The sequence below is a fragment of the Theropithecus gelada genome, chromosome 14 (assembly GCF_003255815.1).
Source record: "Theropithecus gelada isolate Dixy chromosome 14, Tgel_1.0, whole genome shotgun sequence".
Lineage (NCBI taxonomy): Eukaryota > Metazoa > Chordata > Mammalia > Primates > Cercopithecidae > Theropithecus > Theropithecus gelada.
Window position 1 is genome coordinate 64,154,344 of NC_037682.1, and position 24,785 is coordinate 64,179,128.

The 24,785-nt window shown below is 47.8% G+C and overlaps 1 protein-coding gene across 4 annotated transcripts in view; it reads right to left on the reverse strand.

The window, feature by feature from the left end:
• Positions 1-7,087: 7,087 nt before the first annotated feature.
• Positions 7,088-24,785, reverse strand: part of CLPB (ClpB homolog, mitochondrial AAA ATPase chaperonin) — a 149,388-nt gene continuing 131,690 nt past the window's right edge. For all 4 annotated transcript variants that reach the window (XM_025356858.1, XM_025356857.1, XM_025356856.1 and 1 more), the window contains 9 exons: positions 23,199-23,276; positions 21,893-21,948; positions 16,937-16,981; positions 16,428-16,589; positions 10,157-10,313; positions 9,272-9,345; positions 8,977-9,096; positions 8,674-8,778; positions 7,088-8,265 (listed from right to left, as the gene is read on the reverse strand). In XM_025356858.1, the coding sequence (XP_025212643.1) occupies positions 8,017-8,265; positions 8,674-8,778; positions 8,977-9,096; positions 9,272-9,345; positions 10,157-10,313; positions 16,428-16,589; positions 16,937-16,981; positions 21,893-21,948; positions 23,199-23,276 (1,046 nt within the window). In that variant the 3' untranslated portion in view covers positions 7,088-8,016. The remainder of the gene's footprint in view (positions 8,266-8,673; positions 8,779-8,976; positions 9,097-9,271; positions 9,346-10,156; positions 10,314-16,427; positions 16,590-16,936; positions 16,982-21,892; positions 21,949-23,198; positions 23,277-24,785) is intronic.

The window sequence follows — 24,785 nt, forward strand, 5'->3', positions numbered from 1 at the left end:
CTGCACACAGCTGGGATTTCCCATTCTTGGTTTCAAGTCTAGTTGTGTATTAAACTTTTTTGTCTCATTATATATATTAAATATTTCTGTTTGAGGTAGAAGAGAGTTTGCCTGAAATTACTCTATCTGTTATATATCGGTCAGAAGTCATCCCAAATGATTTCACACAACGCAGACAGAGGGTCTTTTAAAACACAAATCTTGTCATTTCATTCCCTTAGCATGGCATTCAAGGCACTTTGAAATCAGGAAACTTGCCTCTCTAGCTTGATTTTCCACCAATTTCCTCTCTTCTGCACACTCATACACAGCTACTATACTCCAGCCACAGACAATAACCCTTCTCTTTCTCTCATAATCGTATTTAGGGTGTGTGTTAATATTTACATTTTCCCTAATTTTCGCATACTGTCAAGATGGGATTGCAAAAGTAGTAATGTTTATTTCCTGAGAGCCTAGACCCAGAAAACAGTAGCTCCATATAGCATTTGGACACTGGACACAGTAGTGCAGTATGACCTTAACATTATTCAATTAAAAGTGCTGTCAATTAGATTTGTATTAAATTATTAGGTTTACATTAAATTATATATTAAGAATGTATATTTTAATGATATTAAATCATCCTTTCTAAAACTTGGTATGTTTTTTCATTTGTCAGATCTTATTTTTATGCCCTTCAATATGGTTTCCTTGTTAAATTTATTAAGTATAATTTTGAACAGGTAATACATTAATATGGTTCAAAACTTACTAAAAAGTATTTAAAATAACATAGCAATGTTCCCCTTCCATTGCTGTCCCTGAGTTACCCAGTTCTGCTCCCTTCCAGAAGTAGGCTATGTATAGATGAGCAAATATATAAACCTATTTGTTGCAATTGTAAATGGAATGTTTTTCTTTTGTTACTGTTTGTAGTTGATTATTGCTAGAATACAGAAAAACAATTGATTTTTGTACAGTTATCTTTTATTCAGACACTTATCCAATTTTCTTATTAATGCTAATAGGCTTTTACTACAGCCTTTTTTTTTTTTTTTTTAAAGACAGGCTGGAGTGCAGTGGCACGATCTCATCTCACAGCAACCTCCACCTCCTGAGCTCAAGTGATATTCCCATCTCAGCCTCCTGAGTAGCTGAGACTACAGGTGGATGCCACACATCTAGCTAACTTTTTGCAGAGATGGGGTTTCACCATGTTGCTCAGGCTGGTCTTGAACTCTGGGGCTCAAGCAGTCCACCTGCCTTGGCCCCTCAGTGTTCTGTGTTGGGATTACAGGCGTTAGCTACCGCACCTGTTTTGTGTGTTTTTGTTTTTTGTTTTGTTTTTGAGATTAGGGTGTCACTCTGCCACCCAGCCTGGAGTACAGTGGCATGATCATAGCTCACTGTAACCTCATACTCCTAGACTTAAGGAATCTTCCCACCTCAGCCTCGAGTAGCTGGGTATACAGGCATGCACTACCATGCCTGGCCTGAAATAACTTTAAACTTAGAGAAAAGTTGCAAAAACAATACAAAGAATTCATACACATCCTTCTCTCAGATTTCTCAAATGTTAACATCTGTTTTTGTTTGTTTTTGAGACAGTCTCACTCTGTCACCTATGCTGGAGTGCAGTGGTGTGATGTAGGCTCACTGCAACCTCTGCCTCCAGGTTTGAGGGATTTCTGTGCCTCAGCTTCCCAATTAGCTGGAATTACAGGCATGTGCCACTATGCCCGGGTAATTTTTGTATTTTTAGTAAACAGGGGTTTCACCATGTTGTCCAGGCTGGTCTTTAACTCCGGACCTAGGTGATCACCTGCCTGGGCCTCCCAAAGTGTTGGAATTACAGGTGTGAGCCTGGCCAACACCTTTTTGCTTTATCATTCCATGTGTGTGTGTGTGTGTGTGTGTGTAGTTTTCTGAAATATTGGCAAACCAAATTAGAGGTTTACCTTTAACCTCTACTTATATTTTCTAAAAACAAGGACGTTCTCTTCCATAATCATAGCATAACTATCAAAATGAGAAAATTTAACAATACTGTCACTCTCTAGACATTTAAGTAACATTTAAGTTCTTGATTTAGTAAATTAATAAATTTCCTGACACTGAGCTTGTATTGCTAAAATAAACCTTATGTAATCAGAGTATACAATTCAACTTTATGTTACTTGCAATTTTTGCATCTATGGTCATAGGTGAGATTAGGCTATAGCATTCTTTCTGGCACTTTATCAGGTTTGAGTACAATGGCAGCTTAGATAATAGTTAAAACTCATCTATTTTGGGGGTTGAGTGATGGCTACAGGAGTATGTTTACTTTGTAATCATTCACTGAGCTGCATACTTGTGATTTGTACAATTTCCCATATATTTTTCAATTAAAAAGTTTAATTAAAAACACAATTTTTTATTTTTTATTTTTGGGACAGGGTCTCGCTCTGTCACCCAGGCTGGAGTACAGTGGCACAATCTTGGCTCACTGCAACCTCTGCCTCCTGGGCTTAAACAATCCTCCCCACCCCAGCCTCCCAAGTAGCTGTGACTACAGGCAAGCACCATCATGCCTGATATTTTTAGTAGAGGTGGGGTCTTGCCATGTTGCCCAGGCTGGTCTCAAACTCCTAGGCTCAAGTGATCTGCCCGCCTCGGCCTCCCAAAGTGCTAGGATTACAGGTGTGAGCCACCATGCCTGGCCAACAATCTTTTAGAAGGATAACATTTTATTTATTTTTCACCATCTTACGGTGCTGAAAAAGGATGAAATTTTAATCACCTTTCCAATTTCTTCTTGGGTAATCAATTGACCTATTCAAACTATGTCTAGGATCAGTGTTTGCTGGGAAATTATCCATTTGCTCTGGTTTCAAATTTGTTGCCATAGAGTTCTATTATTATTCTCAATTCCTCAATATATATGGTTATGTCCAATTTCTCATTCCTAATTTTTTTTTTTTTTTTTTGGGCTCCTTTCCCCTTTTATCAGGCTCAGGAGGTTTTATCTATTTTATTGGTGCTTTCAAAGAATTTTTAATTTATTATTTTTCTTGTTTCTACCTTAAGTTTAGCTTTTATCTTTCTCGGTCCATTTTCTATTTTTTATGGTTTAAATGTGTTTCTTTCCTAAATTTTTTTCTTCTTTTACTATACTGAGGGATTTCCCTAAATTTTAAAATCACTACACACATTTGAGTTTCTCTTTTTGAACAATAAACATGTTACACTTTCATTTCCAAGTCTAGTCTCATGTATTCTAGGATCCTTAATAAGGAATCTGGGGCTGAGCGCAGTGGTTCATGCTTGTAATCTCAGCACTCTGGGAGGCCAAGGTGGGTGGATCACTTGAGACCAGGAGTTTGAGACTGGCCTGGCAAACATGGTGAAACCCCATCTTTACTAAAAATACAAATATAAAAAATAAAAATAAAAAATAGCTGGGTGTGGTGGCGCACGCCTGTAGTCCCAGCTTCTCAGGAGGCTGAGGCATGAGAATTGCTTGAACTGGAGGTGGAGGTTGTTGCAGTGAGCCAAGATCGCACCACTGCACTCCAGCCCGGGCAACAGAGCGAGACTCTGTCTTAAAAAAAAAAAAAGGAAAAAAGAAATCTGGGTCTCACCTTGCTGCATTTTCTCAGAGCTCCAATCCTGGCCACAATGACATGACAAATAAAAATATGCTGCCTCCCGGGTTCAAGAGATTCTCCTGCCTCAGCCTCCCGAGTAGCTGAGACTACAGGCACCTACAACTACGCCTGGCTAATTTTTCTATTTTTAGTAGCGATGGGGTTTCCTTATGTTGGCCAGGATGGTCTCAATCTCGACCTCGTGATCTGCCCCTCCTCAGCCTCCCAGAGTGCTGGGATTACAGGCGTGAACCACCACGCCCGGCCAGAAGTGATTCTTAATGAGGTTCCTTAGAATCTAAGGTTCTACCCTGTCTCCTTATCCTATTCTCAGGAAGGTGGCTGTTGGGTTTTCTAGTATAAAAGTTACCTGATTTTGAGTTATATGCCTAGTATTCCTGGCCACAGTTAACTGAACCAACGGACTGACAGCTGGGCATAAGACCTCCATCTAGCAGGAATACTGCACACAGGATGGTTACTACCTGACTTAACCAGAGCCTCTATGGGAAGTCTAAACATCAAATAGAAAGAAAGGAGCAGAAACACAGAGAGCAGGAGAAAAAGCAGAAAGAATAGTAAGGTTATAAAAATGGCAGTCACAAACCCTATGGTATTGAATTAAAACCATATTCTAAACTCGTGACTTTTACTTATTTTTAAAAATATGAAATGGGGTCTTGCTGTGTCACTCAGGCTGCAGTGCAGTGGTACAATCACAGCTCACTACAGCCTCAACCTCCTGGACTCAAGCGATCCTCCTGCCACAGCCTCCTAAGTAGCTAGGATTACAGGAATGTGCCACCATGCCTGGCTAATTTTTATTTTTTAAATGTTTGGAGGATGAGGTCTTGCTATGATGTCCAGGCTGGTCTTGAACTCCCGGGCTCAAGTGATCCTCCCACCTTGGCCTCCCAAAGTCCTGGGATATAGGCATGAGCCACCATACCTGGCTCATGGTTTTTAATAACATACAGATAGATAGATAGAATAATAAATTCAGTGTGTGTATTTGCGTATTGTTTTAACATATATACATAAATGTTTTCTAGCTCTGTCTGCTGAGAAGGCCTACAAGCAATGACACTCTGCCAATGATACTCTAGCCAGGAGTATATATTGTGTCCAGATCTTGGTTTCCAGACTTGGTTTCTAAGTTCCTTTTTTCTGGAATAAAAGGAACTGGGAGCTTAGAGAAATGACTGATATCAGGGCTGACACGGAAAATGTGAGTAAGCCTGAAACATCTTGTCCCAGAAAATGCTTAAAAAGTGACAGAGGCAATGTTGAAACAACACAGGTGCCAACTTCAATGAGTTCTCACTGGCCAAATCTGAGCCAATTTGAGCAACAAAATAAACTATGTTAGCATTAGATTATAGCCTGCAGCATAAAACAGATATCCATTCATTCATACTGATATAAATTATCAAATAAATAAATGGGGAAAAGGGACAGCTCTTCCTTATAGTAGAATACCAATTAATAAATACAGGTAAAATAATGAAACAAAGTCACCATTAGGCAAGCATAACATTAATACCTGTTATAAGGAAGAATCATTGATGGCAGAAATGAAAATCAGCAGGCAAAATTTTAAGGATAAATAAGACATTCACACAGCTTCAAAGTAGAACATTCTTATTAATTTCAAAGGGAAAATTCCTCATTGTACAGTGGAGAAACCTGGCACACACCACCTTACCCATGTGATCAAAGTTACCACCACCTAGGCTGGGCACGGTGGCTCACGCCTGTAATCCCAGCACTTTGGGAGGCCAAGGTGGGTGGATCAACTGAGGTCAGGAGGTCGAGACCAGCCTGGCCAGCATGGGGAAAACCTGTCTCTATTAAAAATACAAAAATCAGCTGGGTGTGGTGGCGGGCACCTGTAATCCCAGGTACTCAGTGGGCTGGGGCAGGAGAATCACTTTGAACCTGGGAGGCGCAGCTTGCAGTGAGCCGAGATTGCGCCACTGCACTCCAGCCTGGGTGACAGAGTGGGACTCCGTCTCAAAAAAAAAAAACAAAAAAACCCCAAAACAAACAAAATGTTACCACCACTCTCTGCTAGGAGGCACTAAGAATGGCACACTGTGGTTGTCTTGCCAAAAATGCAGACCCTCAATCATATCATGTAAAAACATTAGACAAACTCAAATTGGGGAATATTCTGTAAAATAACTGGCCTGGACTCTTCCAAAGTGTCAAGGTCATGAAAGATAAAGACAGAGAAACTGTCACAGGCTGACAGAGATGAAGGAAACACAACAACAAAATGCAGTGTGGGACCCTGGACCAGAAAAAGAACATCGTCGGGACAACTGGTTTGAATGCCCGTAGATTAGTTAGTAGTAGTTTATCAGTGTTAACTTCCTGGTTTTCTTTTTTGAGATGGAGTCTCGCTCTGTTGCCCCAGCTGGAGTGCAATAGCATGATTTCCGCTCACTGCAACCTCTGCCTCCTGGGCTCAGGTGATTCTCCTGCCTCAGCCTCCCAAGTAGCTGGAATTACCGGAGCGCACCACCAGGCCCGGCTAATTTTTTTTTAGTAGAGACAGGGTTTCACCATGTTGGCCAGGCTGGTCTCGAACTCCCGACCTCAGGTGATCTGCCCACCTCAGCCTCCCAAAGTGCTGGAATTACAGGCATGAGCCACCACACCCAGCAATTTCCTGGTTTTAATAAACTACCATATGGCTTTCTAAGATGTTATCATTGGAAGAAGCTAGATGAAAGGTACATGGGAATTTTCTACTATTTCTGCAACTTTCTGTAAGTCTAAAATGACTTCAAAACAAAAAGGAAAAAAACAAAGAAAAGAAAAGCAGGCTGGGCGCGGTGGCTCCGGCCTGTAATCCCAGCACTTTGGGAGGCCGAGGTGGGCGGATCACAAGGTCAGGAGATCGAGACCATCCTGGCCAACATAGTGAAACTCCGTCTCTACTAAAAATACAAAAAATTAGCCGGGCGTTGTGGCGGGCGCCTGTAGTCCCACCTACTCAGGAGGCTGAGGCAGGAGAATGGCTTGAACCCGGGAGGTGGAGCTTGCAGTGAGCTGAGATTCAGCCACTGCACTCCAGCCTGGGTGACAGAGCGAGATTCCGTCTCAAAAAAAAAAAAAAAAAAAAAAAGAAAAGCAGTCACTGAGGTAGGGAGCAGCAGCCCCTGAGGGGTAGACAGTGATCCAAGCATCTGCGGGAGCCCGTACCCTGGATTCTGACTGCCTTACACCCACCATACTGTTAGGACATGCTTCCATTACCCAAGGATCTTTGACTCCTGGCCCCATTCTCTGCTTCCTGAAAGACTAGCTAACACTACCTGAGGGTTCCACAAAGGGCCTGTGAGGGAAGGTGGGCTACTATAGATGGTGCCCAAGGATGCACCAGGCCTTGCTGTGCCTGGCTAAAGTTGGCTTGAAACATTGGCTGGTCTGTGAAATGTCCTTGGGGGACGGTGTCCAGACCCTCTGCAGACTGAATAAACTGCATGTTTATTCCAGGCTCGTTTAGCTAGAAGAGCAGTACAGACAGGGCTGAGGCTGACTCCATGGCCGCATGTGCAGAGGCCAAACCCATGATTTCTCTCCCTATGCTTCCTAATGTCTGCCATGTTAGTCTTTTGAAGGAGGCCCCCACAGAGCTGAGCTTGCTTGGTTATCTGGAGGACTACTGCTCAGTCCAAGTAGAGGAGGGTAAGGAACCAGTCACGCCTCCTCCTGGAGGTGCCCAACACTGGCCTAGTCCCCAAGGCTGAAGAAGCATGGGTCTGGCTTGACCCCAAAACATGGGGTGGGGAGGAATAGGGGGCATAATATAGTAGCAGAAACAGGCAAGCTTCTATGGGTCCCTTCCCCTTAGAATTTTAGGGTATGGAACAAGGAGGCTATACACTAAACTGCAGAACCATCTCTGCCTGGGTCTCTGAGCTCTTCCTCCATCCACTCCCAGTGGAGAAATTCTGGGGACTGAGTTGCATGAGGACTGGCAGAGGGTGGCAGTTCAGTCTGGTCCCTGTCTTCTTTCAGCCAGCTGTTTTCTTAGCTGCCATACTTCTGAGCTTCCTAGGAATGAGAAAGTCCGGCGACTATGGGGGATGGGGATCATTCTGAAGGAAATAAGGGAACTCCATCCCTCCTTGCCTTGATGGGGGTGGAAAGGCAGCTCCTCTCCTGAAGGCTTGTTAGCAGGTTATGGGTCCACAACAAAGGGGCCAGAGTTGGGCGACATTCCTCCTTTAGGTTTTGGGGCTGAGAAGGGGTCTTCACGGGCTATGAGGAGGTAAGCAGGCCTGAGACTGGGTAGAGACGGGAGAGGTATGAGGGGAAGATAAGTCGGTCGCCATGCCACAGCCAAGGGGCCTTTATTGGATGGTGAGGGCACATAGGAGCAGGCAGGTGGCTGCTAGATGGTGTTGCACACCTTCTCAGGGTGCAGTGGTGCCCGGATGTCCAGTTTGCGAGTCTTGCTGTCCTTGTCGATGATCTCCAGACGCAGCTTGGGGAAGCGCTTCTCAGTCTGGGGCGAGGGCAGTTCTGGGCTCTTGAGTAGCTGCTTGTCTGAGTCCTCCACTGTGATGCGCAGAGTACAGCCCCCTGGCAGCAGATCCTGCTCGTAGGCTGCTGCCAGCTGGTTCACCACACGGCGCTCTACCTGTGGGCGGGGAGGTGAAGTGGTCACTCCCTCGGCCTGGACCCAGCCTGGAGGGTGGCCTCCATCACTCACTGCTAGGGCAACTCAGAGACCTCCTTTGAGCCTGAGCCTCAGTTTTCTCATTTGCCAACTGGGGCTCATAACAGCTAGCTCACAGGACTGCGCTCAGTTACTGAGGCTCCCAGCCCAGTTCCCCAGTCCTAGTGGGGTTCATATTTGCCTACCCTCCAGCAGGGGTTTTACTTGGTGATCATGTGTTTATGGTTCTGAATGGGCATCCGCTCTGGGTGTGAATAATTCCAGCAACCAAGCTATAGGGAGGCAGGCTGAGAGCTCAGGAACTGGGTCTGGGGGGCCCTGGGGAGGCAGGTGTGGAATCGCCTACATTTCTCAGGCTCCTGTGCTCACCTCATGTTTGATGGAGCGGGCACCATAGTGCACATTGTAGCCGTCGACCAGCACGTCTGCCACCTCGCGGTCCCAGAGCAGCGTGATGTTGTGCCTTTGCTTGGCCTGAGATGGGTCAGATGGAAGCGTGCCTGCATGTGGCCCACTGCTTTCCATCTCTGGCCACTGTGGCCTGAGGCCAGGGCCACTGGCCCCACACCACTGTGCTCCACCTTTTGTGTGTGTGGCGGTGCCCCCAGTCCAGCGTTCCAGATTTCCAGTGGCTGGCTATTCCGCCCCCACCCATAGGCAGTCCCCTCTTACTCTCTTGGCCCAGAAGTTTAGTTCCTTGTTGACGAGCTGGATGAGCTCCGAGTGGCAGAAGGGGAGGAAGTAGACGATCTCATTGATCCGTCCCAGAAACTCATCCCTCCGGAAGTGAGCCTGCAGGGCCAGGTTAGGGGTGGGATGAGCTCAGTGACCCAGAGGGGGTTAGGGAAATTACCAGACACCAGGGGAAGATTGGGGAAATTACGGGGCTTCCAGATCTTTAGGATGGCTAAGATCACCCTCCCCAAACCTTAGGCTCCAGCAGGAAGTGCCAAGAAAGGCCTCTTACTTTCAGGATAGGGCGAATCACATTCTCCTTGAAGTTCTTTGAGATGGTGATCTTGTCACTTATCTGGACATCCCCTGTAGAGACAGAATCATAAACTGCTTACTCCCCACACTCAGGGAACTTTGGGGGCTGTGCCTGCCCCTTGGCCTGCCCATGCAAAGAGCCCTGGTCCTGTCCGTCTGTGTGGTCCTGGTCAAGGTCTAAGGCTCTCTGGGCTTCAGCCTAGTCTCTTCCTCTGACCAGGCACTTTCTGAGGCCTTTCCAGCTCTCATGCATATGAAGCCTGTGGTTCCTCAGGGTTGGAGCTGTGTGAGGGAGGGAGGGACAGGAGAGAGGAGAGGAAACGTCAGGATTAAGACTTGAGTCCTGACTTGGAGAAGGGAGCTGCAGGGCTCGATCTTGAATGGAAAAGGTGACAGACACAGCTTCCTGCCAGATGTGCTCCTTTTTTTCAGCGCTCTCCAAGGCCCACCTATGTAGGAAGCTGCCCTAGGTGAACAAGGCTGTGTCCACTGCCATACAGTTTTCGATCTGCTGTCCCCTTCTTGCACCAAAGCATCTCTATCTGTTGCATGTGCATGTCCTCAGTCCCCTAAGACCCTGGGCAGCTCTGGCCCTCCACCCTGGTGTAGCTCTGTCCATTCCTGCCTGGAACCCTCTTATCACCCAACAGACTTGGGGCTTTCTTGAAGAAGTGGGGTCTCTGTCTCTTTCGTCTCAACCCCCACTACTTGGTATGGTGCCTGCTGTCTGCTCAGTGTCAGCTAGGGACAGAGCTGCCCACTAGAACCTTCACCTGGGCCCAGGGCCCCAATCCCATTCTTCCCCAGGAGATAGGCTGGTGGCCTGGTCACTGGCCCAGACTGCTCAGGTCAGCCGCCATACCCAGGTTTTCGGCAATACGGTTACGGCTCATCTCCAAAGCTTCCTGCCTCAGCTGCAGTGCGTGCTGTGCGATCTCATCACTGGCCACATTGGAGGTCATGATGAAGATGGCGTCCTTGCAATCAATGGTCTTCCCTTTTCCATCTGTCAGCCGGCCCTGGGAAGGGAAGGAAGGGAATGTACAGTCAGGGAGCTATGTGCCTGGGCAGGCCTTAGCACTCTTAGTTCTCACCTGAGAGTTCAGGAGGCCTTCCGAGAGCCCTGTGTCTCCCTCCAGCCCCAGTGGCCAGCTGCTTCCTCCTCTGGGTTCTCCAAGCACTGGACTCGCACCTTGGCTGCTGTGCTCGCCACCCTGCACTGCAACTGTTCTCCCTACTGAGCGCCTCCAGGTGAGGCTGCACTTGCTCTCTGGCATCTCTCGGGGCACCCAACTATCCCTGCATCCAGAAGTCAGTCACAGTTAGCCATCCATTTGTGCAACCAACACATTTTTTGGAGGCCCGCTCTGGGCCAGGCTCTGTGGTGGGGTACTGGGGTCCCACTGAGCCTTCAACATGCTCCCAGTATAGAGAAGCAGTGAGATACAGGAAACAAGCACTGACCATTCAATATGTTAGGTATGACGATAAAGGGAAGCCCAGCATGCTGCAGGAATTCAGAGGAGGGTACTTTACACGGCTACCGTGAGGACCAGATGTGGTTATCTGGTGAAAAATTCTTAGCAAACCAAGCTGTATGAATGTTCAGAGCTAAAATTACTGTAGTAGGTGATATATAATGAATTGAAACAGGACAATCTCTTATCTTTGGAGCTGCCATCTGGCCTAACAGGGATAAAAAATGAGATTGCTTCTTTAACCACCTTGGGAAGTTTCCTTGGAATGTTCAGCTCTTTCTAGAAGGGACACAGGAGGCATCTATACTGGAGAAAGATGCACCAAAGGAGGAGAAAAGGAGCAAACAGTAAAGGGCAGAGACAGAAGAATGATAAAAGTACAGCGTTCTGGGACCAATCAGTTCAAGGGTACAGAGCCCCGCTCACTCGGCGAACCTCAAGGGCATGACGGTACAACAGCACTTTATATCATTTATAACAAAAGCAATGATCACGGACTCCTTGAGAGCAAGCAATAGAGTGACAACACCGAACACGGACAGGGACTTCTAGTTTCATCACAGATGCTCTGCTTAGTGCTTTTTGTGTACAATCGCACTCCTTCTAGTAGGAAAGTGGCTCTTTGACGGCAGAGGCTGGGTCTTGTTCATCACTGTGTCCCAGAACAGCATCCAGTACAGAGTAGGTGTTTGACACCTGCTTGCTGGAGGCTGGAATCTTCACATCCACCCTTGGCGATAGGTGCAGTCAGGACCCTTACAAAGAAACTGAGGCTCAGAGAGGATCAGTAACTTGTTCGAGGTTTCACAGCTAGGATACAGTAGAGGCGAGACTTGAACTCAGTCTGACTTCAGAGCCCATGCCCTTCCTCTGTACCAGGCTACAGAGGTCATACCAATGGTGCTGGATGAATGAGGCCTCATGCTATTTTCTTTCCTTCGACAGAATTTTCTCAGAATTCTGCCAAATTCAGTTTGTATCCCTTGCTCCTCACTGGAGAGATGCAACTGGGACAGGTGCTAGGGAGGAGATCTGCCTGAGATTTCTTCCGGGAAGCAGAGAAAGCATAGCTCCCTCCAAGTCAGAAACCGTGGCTCTGGGGATATACATCACTGGTCTCAGCCTGTTGGCTCCTGCCTGAGCCAGGGATGCTGGGCCCTGCCCGAGCTTCAGGGTCAGCCCTTGCTTCTAAAGCTAGTATAATGGTAAACCCAGTTTTCCCCCTTAGGAGCAAAGGAGAAAGGATTGTGCAACAACCGAGCTAGCTTACTGCATGCTGGGTGTACTTTCCAGCCTTGCTTTCCACTGGCCCTTGGCACAGGCCCATGAGAAACTGTTAATTCCCAAAGGGTCTATTCACAAGGGGCCTAGTAATCCATGTCCTGAAGCTAGTCACTCTGTTGTCCCTGCCTTGGGGCAGGAAAAGGGAAGCAAGAGTGCAAGTGGATGTCCTTGAGCTTTTACCAGCAGCTTTTCACTCTTACCTCCCTGCTTATGGGTTCTAACCTAACAGAATCCACTGAGGGCAGCTCTAGTTTTGGGGACCGTATGTGTGTGTGTGTGTGTGTGTGTGTGTGTGTGTGTGAGAGAGAGAGAGAGAGAGAGAGACATGTCCAAGCATGTGCATATGACAGTGTGTGTGTTCCATACTCACTTTGCAGAGCTCATCCCCAAAGACTGGCTTCACACACTGCTATACTGGCCAGAGCAATAACCCAGCAGCAATTTCATTCTAAGAGATCAAAGCTCTGCTCATAACTGGGCCTGAGGATGGGTCCCAGGTGGGTGAGGGGAGCAGGTGTAGTGCACGACTGACCCAAAGCGTGACTTTCAGTGCTCATGTCTACTTCTCCTCAGTTTCCTTGGCAATAAAGATGTGTCTCAAACAGGAAGCTGTCTGTGCCTCACCTCCCTCTAACCACCAGAGCGTGCACATCCTGGGTGGGGCTTGAATGCTCACCCCAGGGTTATGAGGCTGCTTTCCCACTGTCTCACATATGAATCCTTGGTGGGAGGAGTAGGGGCTGGGCTCTCTGGGGACTAGTCTCTTTCTGGGACTTCTGCCCTGGGGTCGCCTGTAAATGGCCAGCATTAGTCCTGCTTGGTGCTTTGATGAGAGCAACAGGGTTCTTACTTTTCTGGGTCCAGGCTTGGGAGAATTGGACTGGGTAGGGATGAGGGTGCTTCCCTCACACCTCCAGCCTGGATTAGGTGACCCTACAACTCCCAGCACTTGCTGTTTGTCACTAGTGCAGCACTGGCCACAGTGAACTGAACTATTTTTAGCTGCCTGTCTCCACACTCATTGGTCACGCCAAGGACAGGGCTGCGTCCCTACCCCACACAGTGCCTCATGAATAAATGAATGAGCTACATTCTTTTGGTTTGCTCTTTTTTGTTTTTGAGACAGGGTCTGGCTCTGTTGTCCAGGTTGGAGCACAGCAGTGCAATCTCTGCTCACTGCAACCTCCGCCTCTGAGGCTCAAGCCATCCTCCCACCTCAGCCTCCCGAGTAGTGAAGACTACAGGCACACGCCACTATGCCCAGCTGATTTTTGTATTTTTTGTAGAGACAAGGTTTCGCCATGTTGCCCAAGCTGGTCTCGAACCCCTGAGCTCAAGTGATCTGCCCGCCTCGGCCTTCCAAAGTGCTGGGATTACAGGTGTGACGCACCGTGTCTGGCTTGGTTTACTTCCTACCTCTCTGGCGAGTCTGTCTTGACTCTTCCCTGATAGGTCCCAAAGCTCTGTGTGTAGCCCTCTTTTCTCTGCACATTATACACTCCCTGGGTTAGAGACCTCATCTATTCCTGTGGCTTCCATTAACCTCTCTGGGCTAAAGGATTCCTGAACTGCTATTTTCAGTCAGACCTTTCCTACACTCCTGCCCCATGAAACTGATGAACGGCCTCTTGGCCATCTCCACCTGGATGTCCCTCAGGCATCTCACCTTCAACATTTCCACACCTCAGTGCCTCACCTTCCTCTCCAATCTGCTGCTTCCCACAGTGTTCGCCACCTCAGCTGATGGCCAACTGGAAGCGGCCAACTGGAAGCAGCCAACTGCCCACCCTTGGCTCCTCCCTCTCTCCTCAGTCAACCTTCTAGTAGTTTCTCCAGCCCATGGCCTCCCCAGCTCTAGCGTGGGCTCCCCAGCAGTCTCCTTGTTAATGACCCTCTCCCTTCTCATCCATTCTTTACACAGCTGCCCATGGCATCTCTGTAAAGTGAAAATTTGACTGTTTCTTTCTTGCTTAAAGTCTTTCAAAGGCTCCTTACTCTCTACGAGAGAAACGCAAACTTCTGTGCCTGGCATTTTAACTGGGCCCTGTTTACCTTACCTACCTTCTCTCTACCACTCCGTTCTTGTTTTCCCTCTGCAGTCGAGCAGTACTGATGAGCTGCAGTTTCCTGAGCATGCCAGGCTGTTTCATGCCCTGTACTTTTGCACATTAGGTTTCTACTGCCAGCCCCTCCACTCTGTTCACCTAGCACTTACTAACTCTTTGAAGGTTTGCTAAACTACCGTTGAATTAAATTAGTCAAAACAACATTTCCCCTGACTTTTTGGGCTCTGGGAATGGTTCAAGTGAACATGACAATGGCCCGTCCTCAAAAAGCCTAAATCGAGTAAACCTGGATGGCAGCTTTGGTCAATGGAACCAAGAGCATTGGAAACTATCGTAGGCTGGGGCTGGGGGAAGGGGCGACAACAGCTGCAGGAAGGAATTCCTATCAACCCCTAAAAGGCAGTCAGTGGAGTGAAGTGACGGAGGAGGGGGAGACAGGGCTTTCATGTAGGGCTAGTTGTACTTCACTCAGCAGTTGCCTTCTGTCTTTTTGGGCCAAGAATGCCATCAGAGGTGCCTCTCTAGGGAGGCCAGAGATCAAACAGGCCACGATGCTCACCCTCCCTGAGTAGCATGGTCCTGTCCCTTCAGTGCTTCACTGAGACGGACCTTACTCTTTTGGCCCTAGCTACATGGTGGTTATGCAGGATCTAGAACTGGGCTGCCTAGGTTTGAATCCTTGATTCTCTCTCCCCAGCTGCATGACCACAGGTGAATGAATTAATCTTACCTTGCTTTAGTTTCCACATCTGTTCAACAGAGGCCGTAATAATAGCTAGCTTTGGAGGGTTGTTGAAAGGGTTAAATTGATACACATAAGCCTCTGAAGACAGTGAATGGCACACAAAATGCCAGCTACTACCATGTCTCCTTTCCACCTGTCTACCAGGCAGAGAGCTCCCAGAGGGCATGTTCGGGTCTGGCCATAGCTGTGCACTTGAATCCCATCAAGAGGCTGGAATGGAGTGGAGGCCTCAGCGAACACATGTGAGTAACTGAGTATGTGAACCCTGAAGGACTAGTCTCTCCTCAGCAGGAGGTTCAGGGCAGGGAGCAGCTGAAGGGCTAGGAAGACACAACAAAATGGGCAGGGGCAAGGAGGCTGGGCCAGGTGGGGAAGGTAGTGAGCAGCTGGTAGGAGATCTGGATAGGTCTTCCTGGCTTGGTACCTGATGGAGGAGTCCCCTCCCTGTGGCCTCCTATGACATGGGAAGCAAACCACCTTCCTATTTTCCCAGGGCTGCAGGAGGCTAGGTAGACAGGTGAGCTGCACTCATGGCCAGGTGCTGGCTAATACAGCCCCTGCATGGGAGAAGAGGGGCCTCATCCCTGGTTCAGTCCTTGGCTCCTCATGCTCTTTTGACAGAACAGGGCCTCTGAAAAGGTGGAATTCATCTTCTTCCATGATTGTAAGCAATTCCTCGCCTGGCTCAAGGTAAACAGTGGTATGGGGGGAGAATTGGGGCTCTGGGATCAGACATATCTGTAGCCCAATCTTGGCTCTTTACACAGCAGCTCTGGCCTTAGGCATGTCTTTTATAACCTCTCTGAACCTCAGTTTCTTCATCTGTAAAAAATGAGCAATTTCTCCTTTGCCTGGTAGGAATTTTTCTACCTGCCTTATGAGGATTAGTGATAATGGCTGTAACGTCTAGTACAGCTCTAGTACACAGAAAGTACTGGACAGAATTAAGTTCTTCTCTCCATTTAGAACTTACCCCTACCAGCAGGGGAACTGGACCATCTGTAAGAACCCTCAGATTCTCAGAAGAGAAAGACTCCACGAACCAGGGTATCAGCATCTCACCATTAGCAGCAACAATATTAGCATTTTAAAGAACTGCAGGAGACAATGTTTGGCACACAGGGAGGAACAAGAGCTGTCTGAGGCAGAAGGATTTTTGGGGCTTCTCTGATTCAGCCTCCTCGTGTGTCACATGAGGTCTCTGATGCCTAGAGATGGGCAGTGACTTGCCAAGGTCACAAAGCCAGTCAGGAGCAGAGCTGGAACTAAAAATTCATGTCTCTCCCTCATGGCACCTCTGCCATACCATGTCTCTCTAGAAGGTGGCCTGAGCAGCCACGCAATTTCAACTCTTAGGCAGAGCTGGTCTTCCCTTGAGTGCCCCACCTGGGCCCTGGTGCAGGGGGCTAAACTGCACCTGCTGGATGAATGAACGTACACATGCGGGAGCAGGAAGCCGAGGAATGACCAGCTAGCCTCTGGGCCCTCGCTTTCTGCTGTTCACAGTCCCCCTTATCTCCAGTGTCCTCCTGCTCCATCCTGGCCCAAGGTGACTCTCACCTCATCAAACAGCTGCAGCATGATGGTGAGCACATCTGGATGGGCTTTGTCTACTTCATCAAAGAGCACCACGGCATTGGGGCACTGCTTCAACTTCTTGGTCAGCTGACCACCCTCTTCATGGCCAACGTAGCCTGGTGGGGACCCGATAAACTTGGCCACCTGGTAGAAGGAAGGAAACATGCTAGGAAGGCCTTTCTGTGCTTTTAGTTTCCAACATGGGGCATGCATGGGAAGATGACTTTATATACTATTAAGGTTGCCTGTCTCAACAGAGACAATTGGCTGTCCGTCTCCTGGTGTGGCAGATAGATCTTCTCTCTGTTTATTCTTCAGAGCAAATCCTATGTGAAACAAATCAGTGACCCTGCTGCACACCTGTGCTCCCAATGACAAATCCCAAGGCTGCTGGGATTATCTGAGGCCCAAAGGCCCAAATGTTAAGACCCAGGCAGTCATGCTGACAAGCCCTCCAAACCATGCTTCATTCAAAGACTGTCATCACTCACCTCGTGTCGCTCCTGGAACTCGGACATGTCCAGCCTGATGAAGCCCTGTGTGGAAACAAGCAAGCACCAAGTCCGTTTGGAGGCAGGAAAGTGAAGAGAAGGGTTAGGGAGGAAAGCACCTCAACTATCCCCAAGGCTTTCACACCACACCAACACAAAATCTTCTATCTCACGCCCAAGGGATGTTTTTTCTGGCTTCCTGTCTCCTTTTCTGTGTACTCATTTCCTACGAGTCCCTCATTCTCTTCCTTAAAAGACCCAAATCATGTACCTGACCTTCTAATCTGACTTGGGGTGTCTTCTTTCAGGGAGGCCTCTCCTGTTCTGATTACCGCATCATCCACCCACTCGTCCATTCCACGTTTCCTGAGGGCATCCTGTGTGTGCTGGACACCGGAGTTACAACAGGGAACAAGTCTTGGTCTCTGTCCTTAAGGAGCACCCCATCGGATGGTGCAGACATGGACAAAGTCAGTCACGAACAGTATGGAATGTGATGTGAGGAGGAGAGAAACACTCAGATGGCTCCAGAATGCCTCTCAACTCTGAAAGTCTGTGTGATGCCCATGTCCCTTTGATTTACTTTTCTTCAAAATGAATATATTTTAAAATGTATTCACATTTCTTCATTTCATTAAAAAAAAAAAATCAATAACATAGCTGTACTACCCTTTTCTCTCCACCACAGGGTGTAGCGGTGATTTCCAAAGAAGTGGCCCCATGGGTGAGGGCCATGGTTAGCCCCTGAGGAAAAGAACAGCTTGCAGTGTGTGATCTGAAGAGTTAACACAGGCAGAGTGCCTGCTGGTTTTCAAGAACCATTACCTGATTAGGGAGCTGTAAAGGCATCCACAGGTGCCTTGTCTAGCCACAACCAGACCAGAGTTCCCCACAGTCCCCTGGGCTCCTCTCCTACTGGCACATGCCCGTGTCTAAGAGACGGCATTCACCGAATCCTGCTTCACCGGAGAGCCGGCGATGATGGGGGTGCCAAGATCCTCACTGGGACGTAGCTATGTTTGAAATCCAGGGCCATATTCTAGCTTGGCCACTGGTCAGAAATTCACGCCGTGATGTACTTTTAGTTCTTTCTCTGTCCTGTCATTCTACAGCTGAGACACAGGGTGCAAGAACCCTAGGCTGGGAGCCAGGGGGCTCAGGTTCCAGTCCTAGTTCTGCCTGCCTGTGGCGCCTTGGACATGCTGCCTCCCCTTTTTGAGCTGCAGTTTTGTCCTGTGTTACACAAGGCTCTTGGCTCCTCTCCCTGCCTCACTAGGGGTCTGAGGATCTAATCCAAGAGGTGCGACAGGACCTAGAGAAGTTATTAAGGCCACATGGGGCATGAGCCAGAAAGCATTTCCAGAGGGTCCCTAGGCCGCTCAGTCAAGAGATCTGCAGGTTTCAGGAAGGGTGGGACGATGGCCATGGGGAAGCTGGGAGAAGCAACGGGCTGGAAGCCATAAGATGGGTCTCTGATTAATAACAGCTGACATTTACTGGGTATTTACTATGTGCCTGGCATTGTTTTAAGCAAGCTATAAAGGGCTTAGAACATGTACAAGTCTCTGAGGCAAGCACTACTATCACCTCCACTTTACAGATGAGAAAACTAAGTCATAGATTAAAGTAACTTGCTCAAAGTCACCCGTGCTTGGCAATCCGGCTCCACGTCTGTGCTCTTAGCCATCATGCTACACTGCCTCATAGCTTCCCCTCTGCCAATCAGCTGGGCTCTTGACAGTCTTCACCTGAAGAGTTCTGAGCTTTGTGTCCAGATGCCAATGAATGTCTGACGACACATGGACTATAGACTCTCATGCTTACTTATGTCAAGTGACCTGGGTTCTCACCCTAGTTCTTCTAATGATTTGCTAGGTAATTTTGAACACATTTTTGGGCTTGATTTTCTTGGCCAGAATCATCATTTTGATTTCACATGATCTTAGCTTGGGGTTATCAACAAAGTGAGGCAAGAACAATAAAAGTAACATCCAACATGTACTGATTGCTTACCACATGCCAAGAATGGCGTTTTAACATTTTACATCACTATCTCATTTAACCTTCTGAACAATCCAGGGAGACTGGCACCATTATGGAGCCCACTTTCCAGATGAGAAAGATGATGTAAACAGAGGTCCTGGCCAACTCCACATAGCAGGTACAGTTGGGATTTTAACCCAGGCAGCTGGACTCAGATACTTGCTCTTTATCCCTCATCATATTGCTACTAGAACTAAGTCTTTTGGGCTCCACCACCCTACCTTATAATGATATCACAGAACACCATTAAGGTTCCTTCTCAAGGCTTATTAGCTCTAGTAATGAAAGTTAACAGAGCCACTCAGTTTGGGAGAAATAGTACACAGGCTAATGAGAGAAAAAAAATAAGTTCACAGATCTGATAAAGAAATCATATAAATGTACAAAGAATGCCTTCTGAAGTGGCAAGATCTGGAGGTGTCAGTGTCTCTTTACAAATGAAGAAACTAGGGATCAGAGAGCCAGAACTAGAATTCACGTCACCAAACTCTGGGCCAGTGCTTATTTCATTTCATCAGCCGTCTTGGGAGACAAATCAAAGGGAGCTTCTGTTTGGTAAGTCTCTTTCACACTGTGCTCTGTGAATGGTGCTTTCCATACATCACTCTTTGGGCCCCAGGTACACTGGTTACACAGCTTAAAGTCCAGGGCTCTCTTGGATTTCGAAGGCAGGTCTCAAACATGCCTGTCATGTGGCTATAAAGTATCTATGCTAAACATAGATTCTGTAATGAGTTGACCCACAGGGCTAGTACAGGTAGGAGTTTCATAGAAGCACCACCTATGATTTAAAAATAAAATACATGATTGTTTTTATGCAGCTTCTCATGCCTCTCATCTCCCAATGTGAAATGGGGACACACCGGCAAGTTTCCCATCTAGCTTCCTAGGGCAGCTGAGAACAACGGTATCACAGTGAGGAGCTGAGAGACTGGATTGATTCTGGTTTTATTTCTTCCCCTAACAGGGGAAGCCTAAGAATGGTGTAGGGCCTCAGTTTTCTCATCTGAAAAGTGGGTCTAATTTAGCATCCATGCCATCTTCCCCATAGAATCAAATGGGAGAGTAGATGGGGCGCTGCTGTGGTAAGTAGGAAGTGATGAATACATGCAAGTCGAGGAATAGGCACTTGCTGTGTGCTCGCCATGGTGTGATGACATAAGTGATAAGCACACAGCGTCGTCACTTGATGCTCCCCATAACCTAAGATACGGATTGGAGGGCCTTCACCTTGAGGCAAGAGAGTTGAAACTTCAAGGGGTAAAGTTCACCTGCCTAGGGCCAGTAGAAAGTAGAAGCACTGAAACCTGAAGCAAAGAATGGTTGCTCCAGAGCTCTGTCCACCACAGTGCGCTGCCTCCGAGGGTGATGGTGTTACTTCCTTCTGAGGGAGGCATGCACTGAAGCATGCCAACGTCATCCTGCACTGGGGTAAATCTGTCTCCCATTCAGATGTGCCAACTAAAAAATTACTTGCATTATTAGTGTTTTAACAAGCCCCTTCTCCTTTTTACACTAGCAAGTCAGTACATACTCTCCTTCTACTTCCACTGTGTATGAAGACATATGAAGACAGCTTGGATAAGGAGATTATATTTGTAATTAAATATTAACCTTTCTGACAGTATTATTAAAATTAAACCACTCAGAATTCTTCATCCCTAATCAGGTGGTTCCTGCCCGTAACTGCATCTTCCCTAATAGTCCTGCTAGTTTATGGCCCTTTCCAGAGTGCTAATTGTTTCAATCGCTGCCAACCTGATGAATTGACTTAAAAATGCTATTTCAGTTGGAGCGCATTAGCATGCTACGCGTTGCTTCTTGCTTGCCTGCTTGTCAAGTGGGTCTGCTCCAGGTTTGGTGGAGGCAGAGCACAGCTACTGGCAGAGATGGGGGTTTAAGAGCCTTCAGCCATTTATGAAGCAGAAGGGGGCTCAGGAGGACATAATCTGAACCACCTTGTTTCTGTGGCTACCAGTGGGGCAGGCAGGCCAGAAAGAGAACAGGAGTCCAAGACTGCTGCTGGGGCCACTTGGCTGGCAGAGGCCTAAGCAACTCCTCATTGCTTTGACCAGGGAGGCTTTCCTTAGAAAGGCAAGAGCAAGAGCATCTGGGGTCTCGGGCAACCTCCTGCCCTCGATGCTGGGAAGGCTGGTAGAAGAATGTTTGGCTTTCAGTGAAATGTTTTTGCACTCTCTCCGAGGATTGCTGTCTCTGCACAAAAGCATTTCCTGCCTCCCTAAAAAGTTAAACTGAGCAGGCCTTGGAAAGCCTGAGTGTGAACAAATAGGGGATGGGGATGGCCCTCTCCTGTGGAGAATCCAGGGCTCTGAGCCATGGAGGAAGGGGGACTATAAGCACCCCAGGCTCAAGACATAAGAAACCATGTTTAAAAGCTCATGCAGGATAGTGAGAGGCAACAAGGCATCCTCTTATTCCTATTTGTTTTCTCCTACAGCCCCCAAGACTCCCATGAGCACAGCCATGGCTGCACTGAACAGTAATGGTGTCTTTCTAAAGCTGTTTCCCTCTCCAACCTGAGCTCCTTGGAGCAGGGGGAGTATCTTAATAAATGCTGTATTAGCAGCATCTAGTTCAACACCTGGCATGGCATAGATGCCTGAAAATGTTGTACGGCGGATCTCACTTTGTTTCCTCAAGAGTCAGGCAGGGCAAGGATTATTATTCCTATTTTATAGATGAAGAAACTGAGGCATAAAGAGGTGGGATAACTTGCCCAAATCTCTGGAGCAACTGGTGGCCAAGTGGGGGCCAGAGCTGAGGTCTGCTTCCTGGGTCAGGGCCCATCTTTTTGATTGCCTATTGTTGAATTCAGAGGGTCAGATTTTTTGGGATAGCAGGAGTGGTGAGGTCTCCACGATCTGCAGATCAGACCTAGGTCCCAGTCCTTACCTTTTTAGCATCTTTGTGCATGTATTTGGCTGTCTGCTTGGCCAGCTCTGTTTTTCCTAGTAAGAAAGGAGAGGTGTTGGGTTACAAACAGGTGACTAACCACTGGAATGAAAGAATACTAGAAATGCATGGATACTAGAAAGAATATATTCTATGGATGAGAATGTTGAGGCACAGAAAGGATCAATGACTCTCCCACAGTCACCTGGGGAGTTAATGGTGAAGCTGGGACCAAAATCAAAGTCTGTACTGCATCTTAATTTTTCTGGGATGGGGACTGAGGCCTTTTCTCTGTAGCACCGTCCTAAGAGTGACAGGTTGACTTTATAATCCAGAACCAACTTGCTTTTTAAAGCCTAGTACAAACCTCACCTCTCCTAGGAGTACCCGGGCCTCCTGGCTCACTGCCCTGCATCCCTCTCAATACCCACAGTCCTGCCGTTTAGCCAGGCCCTGGAACCACATGCCAGACAGAGGGTGGGAGGGGCTGGAGAGCACCTCTCATTGTGGCTTCATGGTCCTTCTTTGTAACACAGAGAAGGAACGACAGTACTGAAGTGGGGGCTCTGAAGGGCCACTTGGTGGATGGTAACCTTTGGAAGTCCCTGACTAGTATAAAAGTCAAGTTCTGGAGCATCATGGTCAGGTGGTGGTATCCTTTTGGGGGCCTACATCTGAGGGAGAGGCCCATGAAGATGTTGGGAGGGGAAGAGAAGGAAACTAAACCATGAAATTTCCCATCAGGACCATGGTGGGAGGTGGTAGTGAAGGAATGGGGGGGTTCTGTCAGGGCAGAGAATGAGTGGGTAAGAATGCTTCAGATAATCCAGCCCAACTGGCTAGAAAAATACTCAACCCATCTTACTGCAACCAATTTTGCTATGCATCTGGCACTGCGGTGGTCATTAGGGGCCTTCTTTAGCATTTACAGCTAGGCTGCACTGAACATGGTTGGTGTGCTGGGCAAAGGAGGTGGTTCAACTATTCCCGAAGGGGAGGCTCTGCGGATGCAGAGTGGCTGGACCAGGGTTAATGGGTCCTGAAGGGCCTGGTCCTCCAGGTGAATCAGTCTTAGCACCCCAACTTCCAGAGGGAGGGGCATAATTCCAGCTCTTCATAACATGACAGATGGTAACAGAGTCCTCTTTCTTGGTGGCTCTGTAATCTGGAGGCCGTTGTTTTCAGAGATGGAAATTGACCTAGAGGTGGACCTGCTGACCCTGGCCCGCAGCAGCTGGGGCTATCAGGCTTGGGCCGGGCACTACCCTAGCTCTCCGTCCCCACTAGATGATCTGCTCCCAATTACCTATTCCAGATGATCCCAAGAAGAGGAAGACCAGAGGGTGTTCTTCGTCGTACCAGCCATTCTCCTTCCTCCGGATCGCTATGGCCAAACACACAAGACGGGGGACGGGGAGGGAGGCAGATAAATCAATGACACAAAAGGCAGGATAATTATCACTAAGTATACAATATGTTTTACTGCTCTGCGCCCACTCAAAGTCCTCACTACCATTAGTGCTGCCTAATCTGATTAGCTGGCGAGGCCCCTAGAGACACCTAATCAGGTTAGCATGGATTTGGAAACCTGCCCAGAGCAGATTTCGGATAAAGTTTTCCAGGATGAGCACTCAGTGTTGCTAGGGAAACTGAAAGGCGGGTGGATGGTGAATGGAGGTGAAGGGGGTGGGGGACTGGTGAAGGAGAATTTGAGAGGAACTTCAGCTCTCACTGGTTACTCATCTACTCATCGCTAGTGGGACTATGGGCCGCCTCCTATGCAAATGCAAGAGGCAGAAGCCCATGGCAGGCCCTTGGAGATGTGGGATGTGAGCCCTGGACCCTTTCCTATCTGGGGAAACTAAGGTCTGGTCCACTGTCTGGGTCAGAAAGTGGAAACACAGCCAAATGCATTTTCTGGAAGCCAATCAAAGGCAATGTGGAGCTCGGGGCATGGAAGGGATAAGCCACCTGGTTACCAGAGATGCTAACCATAGCCTCCAGTGGCGGAGGGAGTGGGGAGCATGGCGAGCGGGACAGATAGATACCAGGTTCCTTGGAGGCTCAACTCTGCTAGAGTAAGACCTGACCTCCTCTTCAAGAGGGAGTATGTAATCAAGGGCTATGCATTCAATCTGAGAAAACTAAGCGCTTAATTATGGAGTAGGAGAATCAGGCTCAGAAACATTGCTCAAGTATACGAGTGGGGGTGGAGTGAGGCAGAACTGCAAGAAGAATCATGCACTGAACATGCTGTATGCTAAGCACAATGGGAAAATTCACCAATAATGTATCTATTCAAGACCCACACAAATACCCGGAGAGGAAAGTAGTATTCTCAACTCCATTATACTGAACACGAAACTGAGGCAACAGATAGAGGCTTGCCCAAGTCACACAACTAGTAGATGGCAGAGTTGCTTCTCTCTCTAAACCTGTCTTTTTTTTTTTTTTTTTTTTTTAAGTAACATATGGCTGCTCAAAAAAGTATGAATTTTGGTTGCACTAATGGAAACATGGCAGTCAGGAGCAGGAGCAGGAAAGAGACAGAGCACTGTGTAATGTCAAGGTCAGTCTGCAAATGGAACAGCATGTCTGATCTGGTCCCCAGGGTGTCAAGGGAAAATTAGCCAAGGAATAGATGTCAGAGAACAAGGCCTGGAACACCAGTCAATGGAGAAAGATTTGACAGTGTTTGGGATGTGTCTGCCAGTCTTGAGTTGCCAAGATCCTAACCACTATACTGTGTGGCTGGGTTTCAAAGAAGTGACTGCAGAGGTCTGGGAAGGTTCTTTGGAAGAGGCAGGACTGGTGACGGATCATGGAGGATGGGCAGGCTTTGAAGAGGCAAAGGTGGCCAGTATGTCAGAGGTGGAGAGACAGGAATGATCAT